This window comes from Arvicola amphibius, chromosome 12 (genome assembly GCF_903992535.2).
Source record: "Arvicola amphibius chromosome 12, mArvAmp1.2, whole genome shotgun sequence".
NCBI lineage: Eukaryota > Metazoa > Chordata > Mammalia > Rodentia > Cricetidae > Arvicola > Arvicola amphibius.
The window spans coordinates 24,917,246-24,941,824 of NC_052058.2; the positions used below are offsets into that span (position 1 = coordinate 24,917,246).

Genomic DNA, 24,579 nt, shown 5'->3' on the forward strand with positions numbered 1-24,579 from the left:
GTTAAAAGACATAACAAAAGACACCTATTTTAAAAGGCCACTTGCAGGTGAATTTTAATCAAAATTAAAGTTAACAATATGAACAATCACTCCCCTGCTCAATGTGTGTGCCTACAGGGATAAATGAAATAAAATCGTGCAATTTTTAATAGCATTTTTTTTGTTGTTGAGAAATTTGTGGGAACACCACCACCAGGATCTGAGGCCAAGTCAGAGGCAACACTCCGTGTACTAGCATCTACTGCCGGTGTACTTCTGTCAGCTGGAACAGTTCAAAACACCAATTCATGTGCATGTGGTAAGAACAAGAGAGTAAAACCTGCCTATGCATGTGCATTCCTGGAAAACACTCCTTTCTTCTTAGAAAGTGGGGATAGTTGTGCCTGGTCTCTATTTACCTTCATATTCTGCTTTCTTGGCTGTCTCAAGGTTTCTCCACTCTGTCCCCACCAGTCTGCTGAGCTCCCCGAAAGAGTAGTCTGGGTGTTGGGCTTTAATCACAGCTCTCATTTCACTGCTGAACAGAATGTAGCCACTCATGTTGATTTTCCGTTTAGAACCTTCCTTCTTTGCACTGCCTTTGGCAGACTTTGGGGTAGACTGTAAGACAGAAAGCTTACATAGGGTATCAGAAGATTGCACTAGGTTAGCTATATAGTTTCTGGAAGCCAGACACATATGGTTCAATAATAAATGTTTTATAGACATACTCAGTTTGTAGCTCACATTTTCTTGGTCAAAATATACTGCTTCCTTGCCTTGTACAAAAATAAGTGAAAATTTCATTGAATTCCATGACTGCAATCTACAATGGTGACCTCACAATTAAGTCTTGAGAAAATTCTGAATGGGGAAAATAAATACAATAGGAATCACCTCAACCATAAAAAAGGGGAAATTAAAAGACATAAGTATCCAGGTATGGCAGAATACATCTATAACCTCATTACTTAGGAGGTGGAAATGGAGGCAGAAGGATCACATATATGGCCACTGAAAATTAAGGGAGTTAAGAGCATAATACCATTCTTTATTTCTTTTCTTCACTACAAGGCAAGAAGCCTTCAATTAAACTGTTATTAAACCATCTCTATGAAATTTAAAAAAGAGTAATTATTGGCTTGATGATGTGATATGTATTTTTGTCAATTAAAAATAAATTAGTAAATAAACAAAGACTCTGACAAGCAAATAGAACACCATCATTAAAATAAATAAAATAAAAACAAAACAAAAAACCACTATTATTCCTTTTTGCAGACTTCTAGGCAAAAGCTCACATATTAAAAGTGTGTGGTAGTGTATGCCTATACTTCCAGTGCCTGGGAAATGGAGGCAAGAAAAGCAAGAGTTCAAGCACACCTTGAATACACAACAAGTCTGAGGCCAGCCTAGGTTACCGACATCACCTCAAACAAAACAAAGGCTGGATACACAAGGGCTGTAATGTCTGAACCTGCTGCAGACCACAACTGAGAACAAGGCAAGTAATGGGCATGTCACCTTACCTGTGGGGGTGTGTAGGGCATGAGGTCCAGCTCACTGGCCAGGGGAGTCTGAAGCTGAGGTAGAGATGGAGGTTCGATGACCTCACTATCCTCTTCTCCCATCTCTTCAATATCATCATCTCCACCTTCTAACTCAGCAAACTTAGCTTCTAGCAATTGTATCTTCTTTTCCAACAAAGGTGAGGGTTCTTTCTGAGGAATGATTGGTTTTCTGAAAACAGCATCAAAAATAAATAAATGAGTAAGTAAGCAGATAAGTGAGTAAGTTGCTGATCACTTCCAGGTTGTCAGAGAGCAGATTTGAACATCTACAAATGACATTTTACAACCTTCCACAGACACTCTAAGCCTTAGAGACTAAGGGCAACAAAGTAGCTTAAATGGGTATTTGTGATGTCACTTCTACTTAGAAATAATGCTGAAGAATACTCACAGAGCACAGGTCAGGTCTAATGGACTATATGTTAAAAGGGAATTGTCATAACTTATGGAAATGAGCAATGCCCCCACAGAGAGGCTGCCAACCAAAACCAAGTGTTTCTGTCTTCATTATACAGTCGCTCGTGTCTTGGCCAAGGTGCTATTAGAAAAATGTCCATTTTTTTAATTGAATATTTTCCTTCTCTCTCTGAAACTAAGTCTCACTTTGTAGCCCAGGCTGATTCAAACTTAAGCAATCTTCCTGCCTCAGCCTCCCAATTATGGGAATTACCACATTTCACTAAATTAATATTTTCAATTGGAAGTATGTAACGACAGTTCAAGACCTAGTAATAACTCAAAACATTGGGCTACACTATTTTGATAAGTTAGCCCAAGTGTCCTTTCTCCCTTAGTTTTAGAAGCTTTACCTGAAGTAGTAAATTTCATCATCTACAACTTTAGCAGAGAGTGAAAACCTCTTCAACCCCTTGAATTTCTTCATCTGCTTGTCACTCTCATTATAGCGGCTCTCACAAAGCAGAATGTCATTTTCTGGTATTTCAGTTGGCCTGCAGGAGAGGAAGTCCTTGAATGACAACACAGCACATTTTCCTGAAAGAGTAAATCAGAGATAGACTGCATGAGTAGGCGCTGACATGGTTAGCAGGCTAGGTGGCCAGCTGGTGAGCCCTGGGCCGTCTCCGCCTCTCCCGTGCTGGATGACAAGTGCACACGACCAAACCTGGTTTTGTGAAATGAGTTTGGGAGACTAAACTCAGGTCTTTAAACTTGCAAGGCAAACAGAGCTGTTTCCCCAGTCCCAAATTTTATATTTTTATGTTTTGGTTCACAGTTAAATAAATAAAAAGGATATAAATGGCATAAAGATATATACACATGAATAGAATGAAACTGAAAGCCTAGAAATAAAATCTGTACAACTGGACAACTAAATTTCTACATGAAAGAAGTCAATCCCCACCACATTGCACACATAAAGTCAACTCAGAATGGATTAAATGCCTACATGGAAGAGCTACAGAATAAGGCTCAGAGGAAAACCTAAGGTGTGATCTCCATCATCTGATTAAACAGTGGCTTCTTAGAATAGACATTAGAGGGACACATATATAATATAATATAATATAATATAATATAATATAATATAATATAATATAATATAATATAATAGCATAGAGGGAAACGGTCAGACTTCAGGGCTGGAGAAATGCCTCAGTGGGTAAGAGCATTTATTGTTCTTAAAGAGGACTGAGTTCAACTCCCAGTACCCACAACAGACAGCTCATTACTCCCTGGAACTCCCACTTTGGGGAGCCAACACCTTTCTGACCACCTTGAGGACATAGAGACATACAAACATATGTATAAGTAAATAATGAAAAAATTTAAAATGCAGACTTCATCAAAATTAAAAACTTTTGAACTCTGTAAGATCCTACTGGAGGGGCTGGAGAGATGGCTCAGAGGTTAAGAGCATTGCCTGCTCTTCCAAAGGTCCTGAGTTCAATTCCCAGCAACCACATGGTGGCTCACAACCATCTATAATGGGGTCTGGTGCCCTCTTCTGACCTGCAGGCATACACACAAAATATTGTATACATAATAAATAAATAAAATATTTTAAAAAATCCTACTGGAAAAGTGAAAAGACAACGTACAGAAGAAAAAAATTTCAAATTATGTATCTAGTTAGGTATCTAATATCCAGAATATTTTTTAAAAGTCCACAATTTAACATTTATAAGATTCTATTAAAAACAGAAAAAAGTCATTAAAAGACATTTCTCCAAAGATTTAAAATTGTACTAAGTGCAGGAAAATCATTGCCAGCATCACTAATAGTTAGGGAGATGCAAATCAAAACTACAAGGTACCACCCCATATCCATGAGTGTGACTGCTAAGAGACAGAGGAAAAAGGAACAATGGCAAGTAAGAAACTGGAGAGAATAAACTGATGCAGCTGCTATGGAGTAGTCTTAACACAGGGAATTGGAGGAGGATTTGAGGGTGGATATGACCAACTTTGTATACATGCATGAAACTCTCAAAGAATAAATAGAACTATTTTTTAAAAATTAAACATAATTACTGCATGAAATGCTGCTTTTGGGTGTCTAGCCCAAAGAACTGAAGGATGAAACAACTGTATGGCAATTATTCTTACAGCATGTACAGCAGCATTATTAACAGTAGCTACAATGTAGAAAAAAAACTAAGTTGGCCAACAGATAAATGGATAACAAAGCACCACGCATATCTGTTATGGGACATTACTCAGACTTACAAGGAAATGAAATTCTGATGCATGCAACATGGACCAATCTTGAAAACATTATGTTACATGAAATATACCAAGGAAAAGACAAAATATCCACTGTCCCATTTATGTATAATACAGAACATACAAAATTCATTTGACTGAGTGGAATAGATTCCTAGGCAGGGAGGAAGAAGGAGGAAATTAAGAGTTGCTGTTTAATGGTAGTTTCTACTTGGGATGACAAAAATATAAATAAATTACATGTGTCCTTTTACCTGTATCCTGCCCTTGCTTGCTCATCACCTAGTATTTCCTGGTCTTCTTTTTAAATTTTACACTTTATCCATACTTTCAGCTGTCTGTATATATACTAGGATCCACATATGAGGGAAAACAGGCAATGTTTTCTGAGTTTGGGTGATCCAACAATATTATATTTTCTTAAGTCCATCCATTTTCCCACAAAAATGATTTTGCTTTTCAAGCTGAATACTTAATTTTGTATATATACCTCATTTTCATTACCTAATCATCTGTTGAACATCTCACTGGTTCCATTTCCTTGCTATTATAAAGTAGCAATAAATATGGATGTATAGATATCTCTATGGCAGAATATGGAGCTCCCTGGGTATATGCCCAGGAATAGGCATTTTTAAGTTTATTTGTGGGGCTTCCAAACTGATTTCCATAATGGCTGTATGGAAATTACTTTGCATGCCCACTAGCAGCATAAAATGTGACTCATGAAAAAGGATATAATGCTGTTTTTCTAGTTTGAACATTTATTTGCTTGTTTGTGGTGACAAAGTGTATTAAAATGTAACTGAGAAGCTGAGCGTCATGGCTTATGCCTTTAATCTCAACATTTGGGAAACAGAGGCAGGCAGATCTCTGAATCCAAGGACAATAAGGACTAAAGAGAAAGAAAGACCCTACAGTGAAAGTGTAAAGCCCTAAGCACCTAAGCACCATGGCTTCAGAATGAGCATCCTAGCTGTAGTGAAGGTCAGTAGAATGCATAAAGTCTGGGTAAGTGTTGGTCTGAGTGACCACCTTAATCCAGCTGCATGATGATTTTATTTTTGAATTTACTGAAAAAAAGTGATTAATTAAAAATGTTACAAAAATACAGTAGTATTTGCATAATATTGGCGGTGTATTTAATGCCATGTATTTTAGGCTAACTATGTAATTTATGTTTTATGCCCCCCTCCCCCAATCTCCACAAATGGCAGTTCCTCATTTACACTGTTTAACCAATCTTTGTTACAAAACAATATTTACTGGGGAATCGCTGTTTCCATCTTCTTAGTCCCCTATCGATGCTGGATCAGATTATTTCTCAGTCTCAGTTCTCCTTATTCCAGCTGAAAAATGCTGAGATAAATCTATCAATATGCATAAAGGTAAATACATCTGAAACATAAACTTCATTTTCAAATCACTTTCCATGTAAGTGTTAATTCATGGGTCAGCACAAAGTGGGTGAATACTGCTTCCTATGCTGCTGCTGTTCTTATCAACTAGTAACAATACATGGAGCTTTATAGTGTTTCGTTTACTCTAAGAGAATTATTATGTGATACATGAGTGCTAATATGGGTCTGAGTGCAGGTACACATGTGCCAGGATGACATGCACGTGGAAGTTAGAGGACATCTTTCTCTTTCCACTGTGGGTTCTGGAAACTGAACTCAGGTGGTCAGGCTTGCATGGTAAACACTCTTACCCACTGATCCATCTTGCCAGTCTTTGGTTTGTTTTTGACACCCAGCCTTTATGTTACCCAGCCTGGCCTGGAACTGAAGATCTTTGTGTGTGTGTGTGTGTGTGTGTATGTGTCAAGATCCTGAGTGCTTGGGTAGGGAAGTGCACCATCATACTGATCTAGATCTTTGATAGGATACCTTTACTCAACAAACATAAACTTTTTGAAAAGCATCTGGGCACTTTTAATTTGCATTATTCTAATGGCTAAAGTTGGTGATAATTTCATTTAAGAACCACTGGTGATTTCTTCCCAGTATTTGTGTATTGTTTGTTCATTTTTCTGTTGGATACTTTCCTAACTGCCTTATAGCCGTAAGGAGTTCTTCACAGGAAAGGGAAGTAGAACTGTGCCTACAATTTATAATGCGTAAGTTTTCCATTTGATTTTGTTCTTTCCAGACTGGGCTCTAAAGAGATTTTCCGTTTTTATATATTCAACTTGTCTTTTTTTTTTTTTTGGTATGAGATCTGAGCATTAAATGGTTTATTTACTAATAATTTCATGTGTGTATGTGTTTGTGTGTGCTTAAATGTATGCATATGTACTAAGTATGTGCCCCTAGAGGTCAGAAGAGGGAACTGGATACCCAGGGACTGGAGTTAAAGGCAGTTAGTGCTCTTCAGCACTAAGGCTTTATTACAGGCCACAATGTTTTATCTATCTATCTATCTATCTATCTATCTATCTATCTATCTATCTATCTATCTATCTATCTATCTATTATGTATACAATATTCTGTCTGTGTGTGTGCCTGCAGGCCAGAAGAGGGCACTAGACCTCATTACAGATGGTTGTGAGCCACCATGTGGTTGCTGGGAATTGAACTCAGGACCTTTGGAAGAGGAGACAATGCTCTTAACCTCTAAGCCATCTCTCCAGCTCCCCACAATGTTTTGATATCTACTAGAATGCACCTTCGGCCTGGCAGTGGTAGTGCATGCCTTTAATCCCAGCACTCGAGAGGCAGAGACAGGCAGATCTCTATGAATTCGAGGCCAGCCTGGTCTACAGAGTGAGTTCCAGGACAGCCAGGACTATACAGAGAAACCCTGTCTTAAAAAATTAAAATTAAAAAAAAAAAAGGTGTGTGCTACCACTGCCTGGAGACTTCAATAGATTTTAAAAAATTTTCCTCATTATTTTAGTATTAATTTTCTCACAAGAAAATTCCCACTAGTATATCTACTGGGATCAAAGCAAAGATATATTAGGGAGAAAGGCGTCTTTATGTCGAGGCCTAGTCAATCACATAGCAGTCCTTTAACTTCACTGAAGCATTCACCCAACAGCATTTACAAACTCTTCATATAGATGTGGTGTATGGTATGCTAAATTTATCCCAAGATACTCTGATTTTGTATTTTCATTGATCTTTTCTCTCTCCACACCTCTCCTATTTTCAAGGATCAATTCCAGAGCCTCACATATATTATTGAATCTTTTAAAGAAACAGGGTTGTATCTTTTATTCAACCATTTTTTTGTCTTTGCTATTTTGTTGAGACAGTCTAATGTATTTCAAACTGGCCTCTGCTTTTTGTTTTTTGTTTTTTTTTAAACAATTATTTATTTATTATGTATACATAATTCTGTCTGTGTGTATGCCTGCAGGCCAGAAGAGGGCACCAGACCCCATTACAGATGGTTGTGAGCCACCTTGTGGTTGCTGGGAAATGAACTCAGGACCTTTGGAAGGGTAGGCAATGCTCTTAACCTCTGAGCCATCTCTCCAGCCCGGCCTCTAACTGTTTATGCAGCCAAGAAAGACCTTGAATTTTTGGTCCTGTGTTTGTCTGGTCCTGTGTTTATGGGGCTATGCCACCATGACTGGTTAATTTATGCTAGGGATCCAACCCAGTTCTTTGTATATGGAAGACAATCACTGTACCAACTGAGCAACATCTCTGGCCAGTTTCTTCTCTTAATGTTATTCAGAGATTAGTTGATTTTATTGAATTTCTCTTATCCTTTGACAGTTTCATTAGGCACGTAATGATTTTAGTCCTTCTGCATCCATCTGAAAACTTTCTTTGTTCCGAGTACCCTCACTTTTCTTTTCTTTGAGACAGGGTTTCACTGTGTAGCCCTGGCTGTCGTAGAACTCATTCTGTAGACCAGGCTCATCTCAAACTCAAAGATGTCTGCCTGCCTCTGCCTTCCAAGTGCTGGGATTAAAGGTGTTCACCACCATCACCCAGCACCCTCATACCTTTTTCTGAGTTTAATTCAAGTTGTTTGCATGAGTATGGCTCAGTGGTTATTTACTGGAACACAGGTAACCATTAATTCTCTTTTGAGAGTTAGTTCAGACTGGACTGGAATTTACTCTGAAGTCCAGGCAGCCATTCTTCAATTTGTGATGATCCTCTTGCCTTAGCCTCTCAAGTGCTGAGATTAAATCCTGTGCCACTATTTCCACTACACAGGCCATAGGTGTCAGATCTGAGGTTAGAGCCATTGGAGGTTGTGATCTGCCTAACAAGGGTGCCAGGAATCAAACTCTAGTCCTCTATAAGAATAGTACCCATACTTAACCACTGAGCCACCTTTCCATGCCTCCAGCCTCATCTCCTTATTTTAGACCTTTGTTTCTCACTGTGTCAGTGCTAGTTTTTGTCTTGAACGCAGTGTTAAGAATGATTGGGAAAAGGCTAGAGAGATTTCTCAGCAGGTAGAGGTACAGAGGACTCAAATTTGGTTTCCCTGCATTGGTACAGCATTGGTATTAGATGGCTCAAAAGTGCCTGTGGCTCCAGCTTACAGGGGATCTGAAGACCTCTTCTGGATCCACTGACACCTGCACTCATACATGCACATACCCTCCCATATCATATATACATAATAAAAAAAAACCAAACCTAACAACAAGAACAACAACAAAAAAAACACATGATAATGAATGCTAGGGTTGCTGGTCAGTGGTTGTATGCTTGGCTAACAAGCTCAAAGTTGTTCATGGGCTGGCAAGATGGCTCAGTGGATAGGTGTCTGACTACAAGCCTAACAACCTTATTTCAATCCCTGAGACCTACATGGTAGAACGAAATTCTACAAGTTGTCCTCAGTCCTCCCACATATACTATGGTACATGCACCCCTCCCCACCCCAAAAAAGCCCCAGGTTCAACCTGAAAACAAAACAAAACAACAATAAAATCCAATCAAGAGGGCTGGAGAGATGGCTCAGCAGTTAAGAGCATTGCCTGCTTTTCCAAAGGTCCTGAGTTCAATTCCCAGAAACCATATGGTGGCTCACAACCATCTGTAATGAGGTCTGGTGCCCTCTTCTGGCCTGCAGGCATACATGCAGATAGAATATTGTATACATAGTAAATAAATATTTGAAAAAAAAAATCCAATCAAGAGTGATAAGAACAACCCTGTTTTTATTACTGGACATACTAAAAATACTCACAGCCAACAACTCATTGCATATGTACATTTTAAACAGGTCAGAAACATTTATTTATGTATTTTTTTTTCGAGACAGGGTTTCTCTATAGCTTTGGAGCCTGTCCTGGAACTAGCTCTTGTAGACCAGGCTGGCCTCGAACTCACAGAAATCTGCCTGCCTCTACCTCCCAAGTGCTGCCATTAAAGGCGTGCACTACCATCACCCAGCAGGTCAGAAACATTTAGAAGTTCAAGAGTGCTATCACTGCCTTAGAAATACATGGCATTTATTTACCAAACTTTATTTACCAGACTTTTAATTAGGAAGTGCCATTCTTTATGTTTTAGAGAAGAAAAAACAAAGATGCAAAAATGATAAAAAAAAAAATTCTCTTCGGAGCTAAGGGATCAAATTATTAGTGAGAGACCAGAGATAGGGATGTGGTTCATCTGGCTGAGTGCTTGCCTATCATGCAGGACCAAGCATGGGTAACTATGCCTGTAACCATAGTGCTGCACAGGTGGAAGCAGGGGTGTTGAAGTTGAAGGTCTTTCTCAGACACATACTGGGTTCCAGGTCAGCCTGGGCAACAGCGAGACTCCCATTTCAAAACAAAAGTCAAGTGATAGGAAGCCCTGAAATAAATGTCATGTCTAAGTGCTTTGGCTTGGATTCCTACTAGGGCCCCTAACCATAGGTGAAATACAGCCTTGGTCTCATCTAATAATACAATTTTTCTCTAAAAGCTGTTGGATTTGGGAGGTGGAGAGATGGTTCAGCAGCTCACTGGCTACTCCTCAAGTAGATCAGAATTTAATTCCTAGCACCTATAACAGTTTACAACTGTATATAACTCCAGTTCCAGAGCATCTAATGATGCCCTCTTTTGTCCTCCATGGGCACGAGGCATGTACTCAGCACGCAGACATATGCGCAGACAAAATGTCTATACACATTAAAAAAAGATCTTGAACCGGGAGATGGTGGCACATGCCTTTAATCCCCCCAGCACTCGGGAGGCAGAGGCAGGCGGATCTCTGTGAGTTCAAGGCCAGACTGGTCTACAAGAACTAGTTCCAGGAGAGGTAGGGCTGTTACACAAAGAAACCCTGTCGCAAAAAACAAACAACAACAACAACAAAAAGATCTCGATAGATATTACAATGAATTTATAGATTAGTTTTGGAAGAATGTATATCCTTAAAATAGTGAGCTCTTCCTTTATAACAGGTCATTTTCATTAATTTGGGTCTTTTGTAATTTACATAACATCTTTAATTTATCAATATATTGTTTTGCTCCATATATCCAAATATCAGCATTTTATTATATATCAAGATTAACCTAGTTATCATTATTCTCTTTCATATATTTTGTAATTGTAGTGTATATATAATACAACTTAACCAGACAAGCCACATTTTAAGTGCTTGAGAGTTACATGTAGCTAGTGGCTACTGTAATAGATAAATTTTAATACCTATGAAGTAAAATAAAAACTTCTCACAGAAAACAAGACAAAAATTTATACAACCTTGAGACATACAAAGATTAAAGTAACATACAGAACCAAAAAAGAAGGAAAAGGAAATATACATGTAATATATATGTATACATAAATATATGCATATAATATATGTATACATATTATATATGTAAATATATATGCTGGGCCTCAGCAAAATAAAAAATTTCCTCTGCTTTTCAATAGACAGAATTAAGAAAATAAAAAGATAAGTTATTTCCTCCAAGAGAAAATAACTCATGAGCCATGTAACTGGTAAAGAATTTTTTACAATATATTAAAAATCTCTTACAAGTCAATAACAAGGAAAACAATGCAGTAACAAATTCCTGTTGTTGAATATGCCTGTCACTTCTAGAGTTCTCTACTGGGTTTGCTTGTAGGGGAATGAGGTATCAGCTTTCTCTGGTATGCTAACCCATATTAGGTTCTTATTATCCTTTTAATATAAAGTTTTCTTGTAGTTTTTCCACCATCTTTTTGCTCTTATGGTTTCATGCATTCTTGCTCCTAGAGATGGATGAAGCACGTACATTTAACTACAAGTCCTCATTTTAAGTAGCCTCAACAAAATATTTTAATGTATTTGTCTATCTACTATCTGACCCAATACATGTGTGATCAGTAAGGTAAATTCAATTTTCTGTCTCCAGTCCCTCTCTCTCCAAATACTGGTCAAGCAATACCGGTTTGTTAGTTGAAAGAACACATGTACATTTAAGGCATTTAAAATGTCCTCTCCCATAAGTTCCATGAGAATTTACAGGCATTATTTACCATTAAAATTTCTTATAGTGGTACATGTATGTGTCTTTTATTTTTGCTTTATAACTGATGAATTATAAGACAGTGCAGTACGTGCTGGCCAGGAACTTTCAGTGATCCCGAGTCTCTGCCTCCTCGAATGCTGGGATTAAGGACATGCACCACCACACCGGGCTCTTTACACATCATGAAGGATTCCTAGGTACTGAATATATAAGTGGTGCAATCTTCAAATTCCTTCTTGATGGCACATGGAAATAAAGTATCTTGGTATTTTCACTTACTAATTGTAATAGTTTATCAGATTATCTCTTGGATTTCTCCATACAGTGTTTCTTTTTTAAAAACTCTGGCTCTTTTTCCTTTTAAAAATTTAAGGCCCAGAAAGACAAATATGTACTCACTCCTAAGTGGCTTTTAGATATAAAGCAAAGAAAAACCAGCCTACAATTCACAATCCCAGAGAACTTAGAAAACAAAGAGGACCCTAAGAGAGACATATATGGATCTATACAAGAAGGAGAAAAGGACAAGATCTCCTGAGTAAATTGGAAGTGTGGGGGTCACAGGGGAGGATAGAGGGAAGAGGAGAGGAAGGGAGGGAAGTGGAGAAAAATGTATAGCTCAATAAAACAATTTTAACTATTATTTTTCTTGCTTTACTAATAAAACTGCTAAAACATTAAATAGGTTTACAAGGAAGGAAACAACCAACAAATATACTAGGAACAGAATGTCCAGTAGGTCACAGTAGTTAAAGTAACATTTCTCTTCCTCCTTTTCCTCCTCATCTTCATCACTGAGACAGGGTCTCTCTATGTAGATAGATCAGGCTGTCTTTGAAAGAACAGATTCTCCTGACTCTGCTCCCAAGTGCTAGGAACAAAGGTGTGCAGCACCACACCTGGAAACTTGACCACTGCTTAAATGGGCTAAAGGCAATTACTCCCCAAAGTGACAAGGAGCACGGTTGTCAAGACAGTCTTCTAAGCAAAATATGCTACCAGCTCTACACCAGGGAGCCCACAAATAGATCTATCTTCAAATCTTGTTTGAGGAAAAAAAAGTAAGATTTATATTCAACAACTTACCGAGTTTACATCATAAAATGATAAATCCTTTCAAGTTTAAAGAATAAAGCCCAGCTGGCTGGTGGTGGCACACTGCTTTTAATCCCAGCACTTGGGAGGCAGAGAGGCAGGCAGACATTTGTGAGTTTGAGCCCAGCCTGGTCTATGGAGTGAGTCCTAGGAGAGCCAGAGCTGTTACACAGAAAAACCCTGCCTTGAGAAGCAAAAACAAGCAAACAAAAAACTTAACACCTTTGGTTGGTTGGTGCATACTGAGATGTAAAAATGGAGCTAAATCTTACTTTTTGAGCACTAAGTGGGGGGCTTATATCAAAATGAAGCAACCATGTCTCACTGTATGTTTCCTGTGCTGTTCAACATTGCAGGCAGGTCAGTTCAAACACACATGTTCCAACTGGCTGTAAACCAACTACCAACTACTGGAACTGACATACAAGTGGTAAGAGTACCAAGTATTTGTTCTGATCCATTTCTTTGGAAGTAATTTCACCTTTTTAGAAAATACCACCATTTTTCTTATATACTCATGTTGAGAATCAAGTAAGATTCTGGATATAAAGCTGGTTTAAACACTGTAAGAGTCAATACATTGTAACAGAAATATTTTTTTAAAATTTTTTAAAGATTTTATTTTTTATTATGTATAGTGTTCTGCCTGCATGTATGCCTGAGGGCCAGAAGAAAGGGACAGATCTCATTATAGATGGTTGTGAGCCACTGTGTGGTTGCTGGGAATTGACCTCTAGAAGAACAGCCAATACTCTTAACTGCTGAGCCACCTCTCCAGCCCTGTAACAGAAATCTTTAAAAAAAAAAATTATCCAATTAAATTAGTGAAAACAGTGAAATAGGGGTATGTCAACAGCCATTTCTTCTCAGAAGCACCAAGAAAATTTGTTAAAACTGTTAGAATAAAAAAAAAAAATTAAGGGGTTGGGCCTGGAGAGAGATGGCTTAGTGGTAAGAGTGCTTGTCGCTCTTTCAGAGAATCAAGCTCGATATACAGCTCCTACAGTACCTAGTTTCCTGTAACTCCAGGTCTAGTGTCCTCTTTGGACCTCTATGGGCTCAAACACATTTACTAACACACACACACACACACACAGACACACACACACACACACACACGAAATAAAAAAAAATATTACGGGGCTGGAGACATGGCTCAGAAGTTAAGAGCACTGGCTGCTCTTCCTAGAGGTCCTGAGTTCAATTCCCAGCAACCACATGGTGGCTCACAGCCATCTGTAACGAGATCTGGTGCCCTCTTCTGGAATGCAGGCAGAACAGTGTATACATAATAAATAAATAAATCTAAAAACAATATTATTGCATTTAGTGTGTTTGTATGTGCCATAGGTGTAGAGGCACAAGTATGTCAGAGAATAACTTGTGATTCCCTCCTTTCAGCATCTGGGACAAGGAACAGAACTCAATTACCTACTCAGCCATCTCACTGGCCTAGAACCAACAACTCTTTATCAAACTCTGGAATATAGCCAAAGTTTCATAACCATATAATGTTTAATATAAAAATGTGGCTGAAGCCTTGACAGGTGAGCTCTGTAACTTAGCTTCAACCTATCCTCTTCTTAAAAGAAAAAATTTCAAGACAGCTGTAGCTTTGGAGCCTGTCCTGGAACTCACTCTATAGCTAGGCTGGCCTCAAACTCACAGAGATTCACCCATCTCTACCTCCCGAGTGCTGGGATTAAAAGGTTTGGAGTCTGTCCTGTCCTGGATCTAGCTCTTGTAGACCAGGCTGGCTTCGAACTCAACAGAGATCTGCCTGCCTCTGCCTCCCAAGTGCTGGGATTAAAGGCATGTGGAACCACCACCTGGCTCTAAATTTTTAAATGTATTTTATATTTATATGTACTTGCATATATTTCTCTAGCACCAAGTATATGCCTGGTGTCCACAGAGGCCAGAAGAGGGTGTTGGGATCCCCTGGAACTGAAGTTATAAACAGCTGTGAGCTGCCATGTATGTACTGGGAATTGAACCTGGGTCCTCTGGAAGAGCAGCTCTTAATCACTGAGCCATTTCTCTAGCTACCTATGCCTTCCTCTTTTTTTGCAGGGGGTGGGGTCGTTTTTGTTTTTGCTTCAGCAACAGTCTTGAGGATAGCCTGGGTTCCTGGTATGGAGTTTCCAGTTTCAAAAGCAGTGAGGAACACTTTCCTTCCCCTGCAATCCCTGAAAGGAATTTTAGCTGACTGCTTGACTTGTGGGAAGCTTCCTGAAGGATGAACCTTGCAAAAAATTTGCCTGTTTTGTCAACTATGGAATTTTCTCAGTGAGGTGACAGGAGAGGCTGCTGACTGGGTGGTCTGAACTATTCCACTGCCTGGGGTGCTGACTGTGGTTTAGCTACCAGACTTTATTCAGCTTTTAGGAAAGCCCAGTTCTATCTACTTGTTAAGGTGAGTATTTAAGCTCCCACCTCTGAACTGGCTGTGTGATTTCTTTCCTGCCCCTGTCCAGATCTCTGGGGGCTGGAGGACTCACCTGGGAGTTCCTTTGCTCAAAAATACCTGGTCTTTTAAATTCAGCTTGATCTGGCTGGCTTAATGTGTTGGTGGAGAAACCTATTATCAGGCTACAGGAAGCCTATCAAATACCCTTGGGAATACTTGGTAGATGACCAAACAGAAATCAAGATATTAGTTTGGAATGGAGAAAATAAAATGATCAAGTTTAAGAATCTAACGGAAACTGAATCATTAGACTAGTCTCCCTATCTCCTACTTTACTCTTACAACATTGTTCACACAGCTGCCACAACAATTCTTACCTCTAAGTGTGTGTGTCAGCACACACCACAGTTCTGTTCAACATTCCTACCATTCCTTTCAAGTCCAATCACTGCACTGTCTACAAGATCTACTATGTGAGTATTCGGAAAACTCTGAGGGTGTATTCCTTACACCACATCCCCTCCCTGTGCTCTAGTTACCCAACCCTTTTAGGTCTCAAACACAAACAGATAATCTAAGCCAAGGCATTTGCTGTACCCAGAAGAGAGCCTCAGATAATTCTCTTTTATTTTTAAACCATACTAGGGTCAATTCACATAGCATCTATCAGCAAAATTATGACCAATCACATGACCTTTACTCAACATTATTGTCAATCTTCTTTGTTTTATTTTCATTTAAAACTCTTATTACCGCCTGGTGTTCTGTTATTTATTTATTGACTCCCCAGCCTTTGTTACAATGTCTTTATGAAAGCAAAGACTTTGGTATTTTTATACTGCCATAGACCCAATGTCAAGAAGAGAGCCTTGTAGAACAGCAATGTTTAATCAGTGTCTGCAGAACAACTGTGATGAAAAATGACAAACACTCACCCAGAATACAACTCATGGGGCAGGTTTCTTCCAGATTACTCAGAAACACTTCTTTTTTGTAGAACATTTTTGTGGGCTCATGTTCTGTTTCTTCTGGGTGAATGAAGATGGGGCCATAAAAGTATGCAGCTCCATCTCGAACCCATACTTTTTCAATTCTTGGAGAGGAGAATAGAGAAATTTAAGTTATAATAATTTAGTCTTGATTATCTAATAAAAAGTACACTAACTAAAACGTAACAATATGCAGCATTTAGAGGAATTTCACAAATGCTCCTCACACTTTAAGATACCTTCAGAGAAGACAACTCTGAAAAAGAAAAGGACAACAGGCTCCTCTGTGAGAAAAGACTTCAACATAGTATCAAGGTAGGCAACTAGAACATTTTATGCAGCTCACAGGTTTTCTTCCTGAGATGCTCAGGATGAAAAGGAAAACAGCTAATCATTTGTCACTGGATTTAGCAAGTGTTCCTTCACAATAGAGGTTCACAGCTTTTAGGGGAAGATCAAGCACTAAAATGATTTCCTCTCCAGCTGCTATATTTATTTATTTATTTATTTTGGTTTTTCGATATATATTTATTTTTTATCAAATTAAAATTAATATTATTGTCCCACATTTTCAGGGTTCCCAACAAAATAAAGCAGCATCTTCCTTTCAGTGAATACTAAGTCTTACCTTTCAATTTACTATACCAATTTACAGGAGTCACCCTTGACTCTTCTACTCTTAGACTCCATAGTCCACTGATTAGGAATGCCATTAGACTAACCTCCTAAACACTACTGTAACCAGCCAAGAGGCTATAAGAGGCTATCCTTCCTTCTTGCTTGGATTATTACAATAGCCTCCTAGCAGATCTCTTTGCTTTCCATTCTTTCTTCTTTTTTTAGATTTTATATATATAAAATTCTGCCTACATATATCCTATAGGCCAGTAGAGGGCACCAGATCTCATTACAGATGGTTGTGAGCCACCATGTGGTTGCTGGGAATTGAACTCAGGACCTCTGGAAGAACAGTCAGTGCTCTTAACCTCTGAGCCACCTCTCTAGCCCCCCTGCTTTCCATTCTTGAATCCTTTCAGTTTCAATAAGGAGAAAGCAGAGCAATCTTATTAAATCAAGAGTCAAATGTTACTGCTCTACTCAAAACAATACAAAGATACTTTAACTCTACAAAAGTTCAAGTGCTCCTTGAACACACTGGCACAGGAGACCACTTCCTAAATATAAGCCCATCAGCACAGACACTGAGAGAAACAATTAATAAATGGGACCTCCTGAAACTGAAAAGCTTCTGTAAGGCAAAGGACACAGTCAACAAGACAAAATGACAGCCTACAGAATGGGAAAAGATCTTCACTAAACCCACATCAGACAGATGTCTCATCTCCAGAAGATACAAAGAACCACAAGAAATTGGTCATCAAAAGAACACATAATCCAATAAAAAAAAATGGAGTACAGACCTAAACAGAGAACTCTCAACAGAGGAATCTAAAATGGCTGAAAGACACTTAAGGAAATGTTCAACATCCTTAGTCATCAGAGAAATGCAAATCAAAACAACTCTGAGATTCTATCTTACACCTGTAAGAATGGCCAAGATCAAAAACACTGATGACAACTTATGCTGGAGAAGTTGTGGGGAAAAGGGAACACTTCTGCATTGCTGATGGGAATGCAAGCTGGTACAACACCTTTGGATGTCAGTGTAGCGATTTCTCAGAAAATTAGGAAACAACCTTCCTCAAGACACAGTAATACCACTTTTGGGTAGATATCCAAAGGACGCACAATCGTGCCACAAGGACACGTGCTCAACTATGTTCACAGCAGCTTTGTTTGTCATAGCCAGAACCTGGAAACAACCTAAATGCCCCTCGATCGAAGAATGGATAAGAAAAATGTGATACATTTACACAATGGAGTACTACACAGCAGAAAAAAATAACATCAGCTTGAATTTTGCAGGAAAATGGATGGAGCTAGAAAACATCATTTTGAGTGAGGTAACCCAGACACAGAATGACAATTATCACATGTACTCACTCATAGGTGGTTTTTAAACATAAAGCAAAGAAAGCCAGCCTACAAACCACAATCCCAGAGAATTTAGAAAACAATGCGGACACTAAGAAAGACTTACATAGGTCTAATCTACATGGGAAGTAGAAAGTAGAAAAAGACAAGATCTTCTGAGTAAATTGGGGGCATGGGAACCTTGAGGGAGGGTTGAAGGGGGAGGGCTGAAGCAGGGAGGGGAACAGAGGAAAATGTAGAGCTCAATAAAAATCAATTAAAAAAAAGAGAAACATTCAAGTGCTCATGATGGTCTCTGAAAACCTTACATAATTTGCATATTATCCTTTGCCCCTATCTACTACCTTATACAGGGTTCACTCTGCTAGTAGCAAATTGCTGGTTTAAGTGTGGTGCACTTATCTCTCAAGCCTTTACATTGGCTATTAACTCTGCTTGGAATGTTTTCTCCGATATTCACAATTTTTACTATTTCTTCATGTTAGCTCAACTGCCAGATTTTTAGTGAAATTTATACAGACCATTCTCTCTGTTCTGACCCCCTTCCTGGCTCCAATTTCAACAGTATGTATCAGAATCTATCATACAACTTTACTTATCCAAGATGCTTTTTATCTATTTTTTTATTTGAACAAATCTCTACTGAAGCAAAATTACCTTTCATTTTTTGAGTGTTTGTCTGTTTTGAGACAGGATCTAGTCTGGAACCTTTGTTCTTCCTGCCCTAGCCTTCCAATTGCTGGTATTGCACACAAGTGTATACTATTCTGCTTGTCACAGAAGTAGGAGCAGGGAAAATGTGGTGTGAGAAAACTGGAGAAACTGCCAGGGGAGGAACTTTTGTCTTTGCTCTGAGTGTGGAATACTAAGTCTCAACTCTCAGTCCCAACCGCATCTTCCCTAATTCACCTGCCCACACGAGGGCGCACCAAGCCATGGGATTTGATGAAGACACAGTCGCCAACCTTCAGCCACATGTCATTGTAATGAAGCTGCTCAAAGTAGTGGCAACCTGGTTCACCGTTGGACATCTCCACAGGAACATCTTCTTTTTCCTGTGGAAAGGAACTAGTTAAAAAATGGCAGAAAAAGCAAGGAGCAGACAGAGACTCCAAATTAACTTAAGAAACAACTATAAGTAATGTTTTTGTGAAGGTGAGAAACCAAACATTAGGTTGTGGAGATCAAACTCTTATTAACTACTGTATTCATTTTTAACTTAAAACTTTCATAAAATGTTAAATTTTTATATCACCCTTTCCATTGGATGGGATATTCATTCATTTTTTTTTTTGAGAGAGGGTTTATCTGTGTAACAGCCCTGGTGTGCACCAGCACTGCACAGAGGGAGTTGAATTTTTGAGAAAAATACTGGAAAGAACTTACTATCCATCATTCATTTAGAAGTAAACAAATTCACACACATCATTAGAATATAAATAACAAATTCCAACCAGGTAGTGGTGGCACACACCTTTAATCCCAGCACTCAGAAGGCAGAGGCAGGCAGATCTCTGAGTTGAGGTCAGCCTGGTCTATAGAGTGAGTTTCAGGACAGCCAGAGCCACAAAAAGAGACCCTGTTTCAACAAAAACAAAAACAAACAAACGAAAGGAACAAATTTTATACAACCTTCTTTACCGCATTTAATTTTAAAGGATTTCCCCTTCCCTCTGTGGTAACAGGGATGGAACCTAGGACCTGTATGTGCTGAGCAAGAACGGATATCTCAAACCATTTATTTACTTATTTTTAAAACAGGGTCTTATTAAATTGAGCCTGAACTCTTTCTATAGTTCAAGCATGTGCCACCAGGACCAGCTTCTTTTTGATAATATCTTCATAAATTAAGTTTATTCAATCTCTTCTAACAATGTAGCTCATTTTATCGCCCACTTGGAAAGTAATATTCCTTTCTGATCCCTGCAGGATTCAGAAATATAACAAGTTGGCCTATAAGTTGCCTTTGTGATACACCCAACGATTCTGCCTATCGTTTCTATTCTAATTTCTAAAATCTCTGGTGAAGCACCCAGAGAAAGTCATTCATCAATACAAGAGAAATGAATGTGAGGACTGGTTTCTTACATGACAGAAGCACATAGCAAACTCATCTCCAGACTAAGTAGGAAAGTGGAGTGGCAGAGCAGATAAACTCCAGGAGTCATGGCAGTGATGGGGCTGAGGTCCCTCTTACCTGACGCCTACTCCTCTCCAGACCTGTTCTATATTACTGGGAGGGCAGATGACAACAGGCTGGGGACGGAGGAGGTACTGAAACTGAGGAGACCCACACTGCCCAAGAAAAAGAGTCCAGTTAGAAGCCTCCCTCCTTGTCTAGATCTGTGCTTCCAATCTCTGTTTCTATAAGGCATAATAACCCTCCACTGTAGCCTCTTCTTACCTATGATGAGAGAAGTAAAGCAGGGAGAGGAGAGCTAATCACTGTCTTGGTACCTTCCCCTGACCTCTACTATACTCTTTCTTTCTTTCCTTTTTTTTTCGAGACAGAACCCTGTCTCGAAAACCCAGTAGCTATGGAGCCACTCCTGGAACTACCTCTTGTAGACCAGGCTGGCCTCAAATTCACAGAGATCTGCCTGCCTCTGCCTCCCAAGTGCTGGGATTAAAGGCATGCGCCACCACCTACTGGCTTCCTGATTTCTTATGTTTAATTTCTTCATGTATAAAATGAGTGACAGTGTGCCCCTCAGATGGGATTGTTGGAAAGCATAAGTGATACAAAAATGCTGGTTAAAAAAAACTAGTAATCTAATGAAATATAAAAAAATCCTTTGAGTCAGGCAGTAGTGGTGTATGTATGGTCTGGTCTATGACAGAGTGACTTTCAGGACAGTTAAGACTGTTAGAAAGAGAAACCATGTCTCAAAAACCAAAATAAGTAAATAATCACAAAACAACAAAAAAACCTTTATTTTGAATAATCTCTTCATTTCTAAGTGGAACATTTTCTTCCTTGATCATTTTGATCGTTTTTTTAAAAATGGATTTATTTCACTTATAAAAATACCATTTTTTCAATTTTCATATTGATATACATGAGACCAAGGTACAGTTTTCTGATGGTCTTTGCAGGGTATAGACTACAGTTTGCTCTGGCTTTTCACAATGAACTAAGAAGGGATATTGTTTCTACACTATCAAGTACCTTAAATAGTTTTGTTTTTTTTTAGAGTTTCTTTATGTAGCCTCGAATTCAGAGATCACTCTGCCTCTGATGCTTGAGTGTTGGGATTAAGTGCATGTGCCATGGCTGGCTTAAAAAGCTTTAAATTATAGCAGTCCTACGAAGAGTTAAAATGAATCTACCTATGGATGCTTAATACTCAATACTCATAGGTCTATTTAATTTTTATGATTATGAGTATTTTGCCTGCATGTACGTCTGTGCATCAGTGCATGCCTGGTGCCTGGAGAAGCTAGATCCCCTGGAACAGGAGTGAGAGCCAGCTGTGAGCTGCCATGTGGACGCTGGGATCAAACCTGGGTCCTCTGATAAGCTAGTGCTCTTAATGGCGAAACCACTTCTCCAGCCTCTAGCCCTAGCCCCTTGATTTACTTTTTTTGAGACAGGGTTTCTTTGTAGCATTGGAACCTGTCCTGAAACTGCCTCCAAAATGCTGGAATTAAAGGTGTGCGCCAACACTGCCTGCCCCTTGATTTACTTTTATTTATTACTTCTTGGTTTTCTGAGACAAAGTTTCCAGGCTGTCCTGGAACTCACTCTGTAGACCAGGCTGGTCACAAACTCACAGAGATCCACCTGCCTTTATGTTGGCCCTTGACTTACTTATAAATACTTTTAATTAATTTTTTCCTTTTCCCTAGGTTTCTTCTTCTCTGTTTGACTAAGGTTTTATACCCTTAATCTTTTTCTTTCTTTTCGTTTTTTTTTTTTAGTTTGAATACATTAATTTAATTTCTGAAATAAATATTTTAAGGTTACAATTCATTTCTAGGTGGTTACTATCCACATACCTTTTCCAAGTTAAAATTGTCTTCTGCTCGACTGTCCTCTGAGTTGTCTGTATTCTTCTCATCATCAGCTTTATCTGCATTTGCAAATACGGAAGCCACTCGAACCACAGGCAAGGGCACATCCCGAGGGACAAACCTAACTGAGCTGATGGGCATTGTCCACAGCTTAATTTTCTTAAAAGATTTGGTTTTGGCAGAATATCTTGATTCACAGACAAAAACATCCTCATCTCGAAAGTTTTCTGGGCATAATTTAAAGTATTCCTGGGATGAATTGGGAATAATAACACAAGTAGGTGAATATTCTGAAAATTAACCCCCCAAATAAAAAAGTTAACCAATCAACCTAACATTAAACTATTAAAACTTTCTGACAATAAAAGGTAAATCGGTCGGTAACTGGGGATATTTCCTTGGCTATATACCCTTTAATAATAAATATGAATTCTATTTATTTTGCTGACTGTCCTTTGGAAAAATATTACTTTCCATATAGTGAAAAATGTTCTTAAAGCTTTAGACAGGTCTTGTGCATATGACAGACAGCTGCACATTTATTACCTAAGAACAAAACTGATAGATGGTAACGATTACCTATCAGAAAACACTGTCTTTAGAAAACAGCTGAACTACAAAAAACATGAATATATTTGTAGGCAGATAAACAGTACACAGGAAATGGTCTCTCACAATTATATTCATGTTAATTTCTTATATATAGATGTAGGTGAAAGATGTTTGAAACAGAGTTTCTAATTTTCTATTTTTCTGGAGGGGGTTTTTGAGACATGATTTCTCTGTGTAGCCCTGTCTGTCCTGGAACTAGCTCTGTAGACCAGGCTGGCCTTGAAGTCACAGAGATTCGCCTGCCTCTGCCTCCCAAGTGCTGGGCTTAAAGGCCTGCGCCACCACGGCATAGCCTGAGTTTCTATTTTTTTTTTTTTTTTTTTTTTGTTTTTCGAGACAGGGTTTCTCTGTGGCTTTGGAGCCTGTCCTGGAACTAGCTCTTGTAGACCAGGCTGGCCTTGAACTCAGAGATCCGCCTGCCTCTGCCTCCCGAGTGCTGGGATTAAAGGCGTGCACCACCACCGCCCGGCTTTCTAATTTTTTTTTTAAATACAGAGTTTTATATTTTAAATTGTATTTCCAGATAATGATACCACCGGAATGAATGAGTGTCTTACCTTGACAAACATGACTACACATTTGCCTAGAATTTTACTAACAGGAACTTTATTGTAATAGTCACTCTTAAAAACTTCTTTTTCCAGAAATTTTCGTGTAGCCAAATGGAATGTTTCATTTGGTCGATAAAACCAACAGCCGTACAGCCATTTTTCACCTCAAAAACAGAGAAAGAAAAGAATTATTAACAGAAAACTCATATTCTTTGCAGAATTAGAAAACATTTTGCCAAGCCATTATGCCAAGGTTTAAACACTGGTTTTAGATGAAACTTTCTTGATAAAATTATTTTAGAGGAAATAATATTTTAAAACAGAGAAGCACTAAGAGACCTAGAAAACAGCACTTAGCCCTTCAGAGGTATGCAACAGAGAGGAGGAGGTCAGAAGCGCTGCTGGGTCGATATACACTGGAATGCTGTGTTTCAGCGAAGAAGCGGGCAAAGGGAAGGACCTAAGCAAAAAGGTGATGGAATTCAAAAGCTGATTGGCAGCTTAAAGAACTGGACTGCCTATATCACATTTGAACATGCGGTTAGCTTCATTCTACTGTCTCAGAGGCAACTTTCTATTATTTTAGTTTTCTGTTTTTAGACAGGTCTCACTGTAGCCCAGGATGACCTCAACCTCCTGAGCACTGGGATGGCAGGTATGTGCCACCAAAACAGCTTAAAGGCCGTTTTTTGTTTTTGTGGGGTTTCTTTTGTTTGTTTTTTCGACAACAAATTATAAGCTCAGTTATATGTTTGCTTACAATGTTTTTCTTTATTAATAAGCTTTCTTGATGTGTGACATCCATTGGAAAAAGTCTGCTAGGATGGGCATCATAGAGGAATCTATGCCATCCTACAGAGTTTAGCTCCAAGTGTTACTGAGTAAACAACTCTTCCCTACACATTAAGAAGTTAATTTCTGACTCTGCTGTGGAACTGCCCAACAGTGTTAGATCCCATGTTTGTATACAGTACGGTGTTTAATTATATTTATTGGTACAGTAAACAGTATATTGATATAACTATTGTTGGAAAGCTTAAATAAATAAGTTAAAAATTTTCTTCCAGAGGATAAAGGAAAAGCAAATATGATGGAGGACTCTCATTGGCTAATAAAGAAACTGCCTGGCTCATTTATTAGACCAGCCCTTAGGTGGGTGGAGTAGACAGAATAGGAAGAAGGAAGTGAGGTAGATGGCTCAGACAACTGCCCCATCTCTCCTCTCAGAGACAGATGC

General features: G+C 38.7%; 1 protein-coding gene across 37 annotated transcripts in view; it reads right to left on the reverse strand.

Moving 5' to 3' along the window:
* The window catches only part of Pbrm1 (polybromo 1), a 100,217-nt gene that overhangs the window by 12,964 nt on the left and 62,674 nt on the right, over positions 1 to 24,579 (reverse strand). For 19 of the 37 annotated variants that reach the window (XM_038348934.1, XM_038348929.1, XM_038348938.2 and 16 more), the window contains 7 exons: positions 23,349 to 23,506; positions 22,165 to 22,428; positions 19,075 to 19,220; positions 16,117 to 16,274; positions 2,360 to 2,543; positions 1,509 to 1,719; positions 399 to 615 (listed from right to left, as the gene is read on the reverse strand). In XM_038348934.1, coding sequence (XP_038204862.1) covers positions 399 to 615; positions 1,509 to 1,719; positions 2,360 to 2,543; positions 16,117 to 16,274; positions 19,075 to 19,220; positions 22,165 to 22,428; positions 23,349 to 23,506 — 1,338 coding nt within the window. The remainder of the gene's footprint in view (positions 1 to 398; positions 616 to 1,508; positions 1,720 to 2,359; positions 2,544 to 16,116; positions 16,275 to 19,074; positions 19,221 to 22,164; positions 22,429 to 23,348; positions 23,507 to 24,579) is intronic. The other 18 variants (XM_038348954.2, XM_038348951.2, XM_042056018.1 and 15 more) reach the window with 1 other exon arrangement.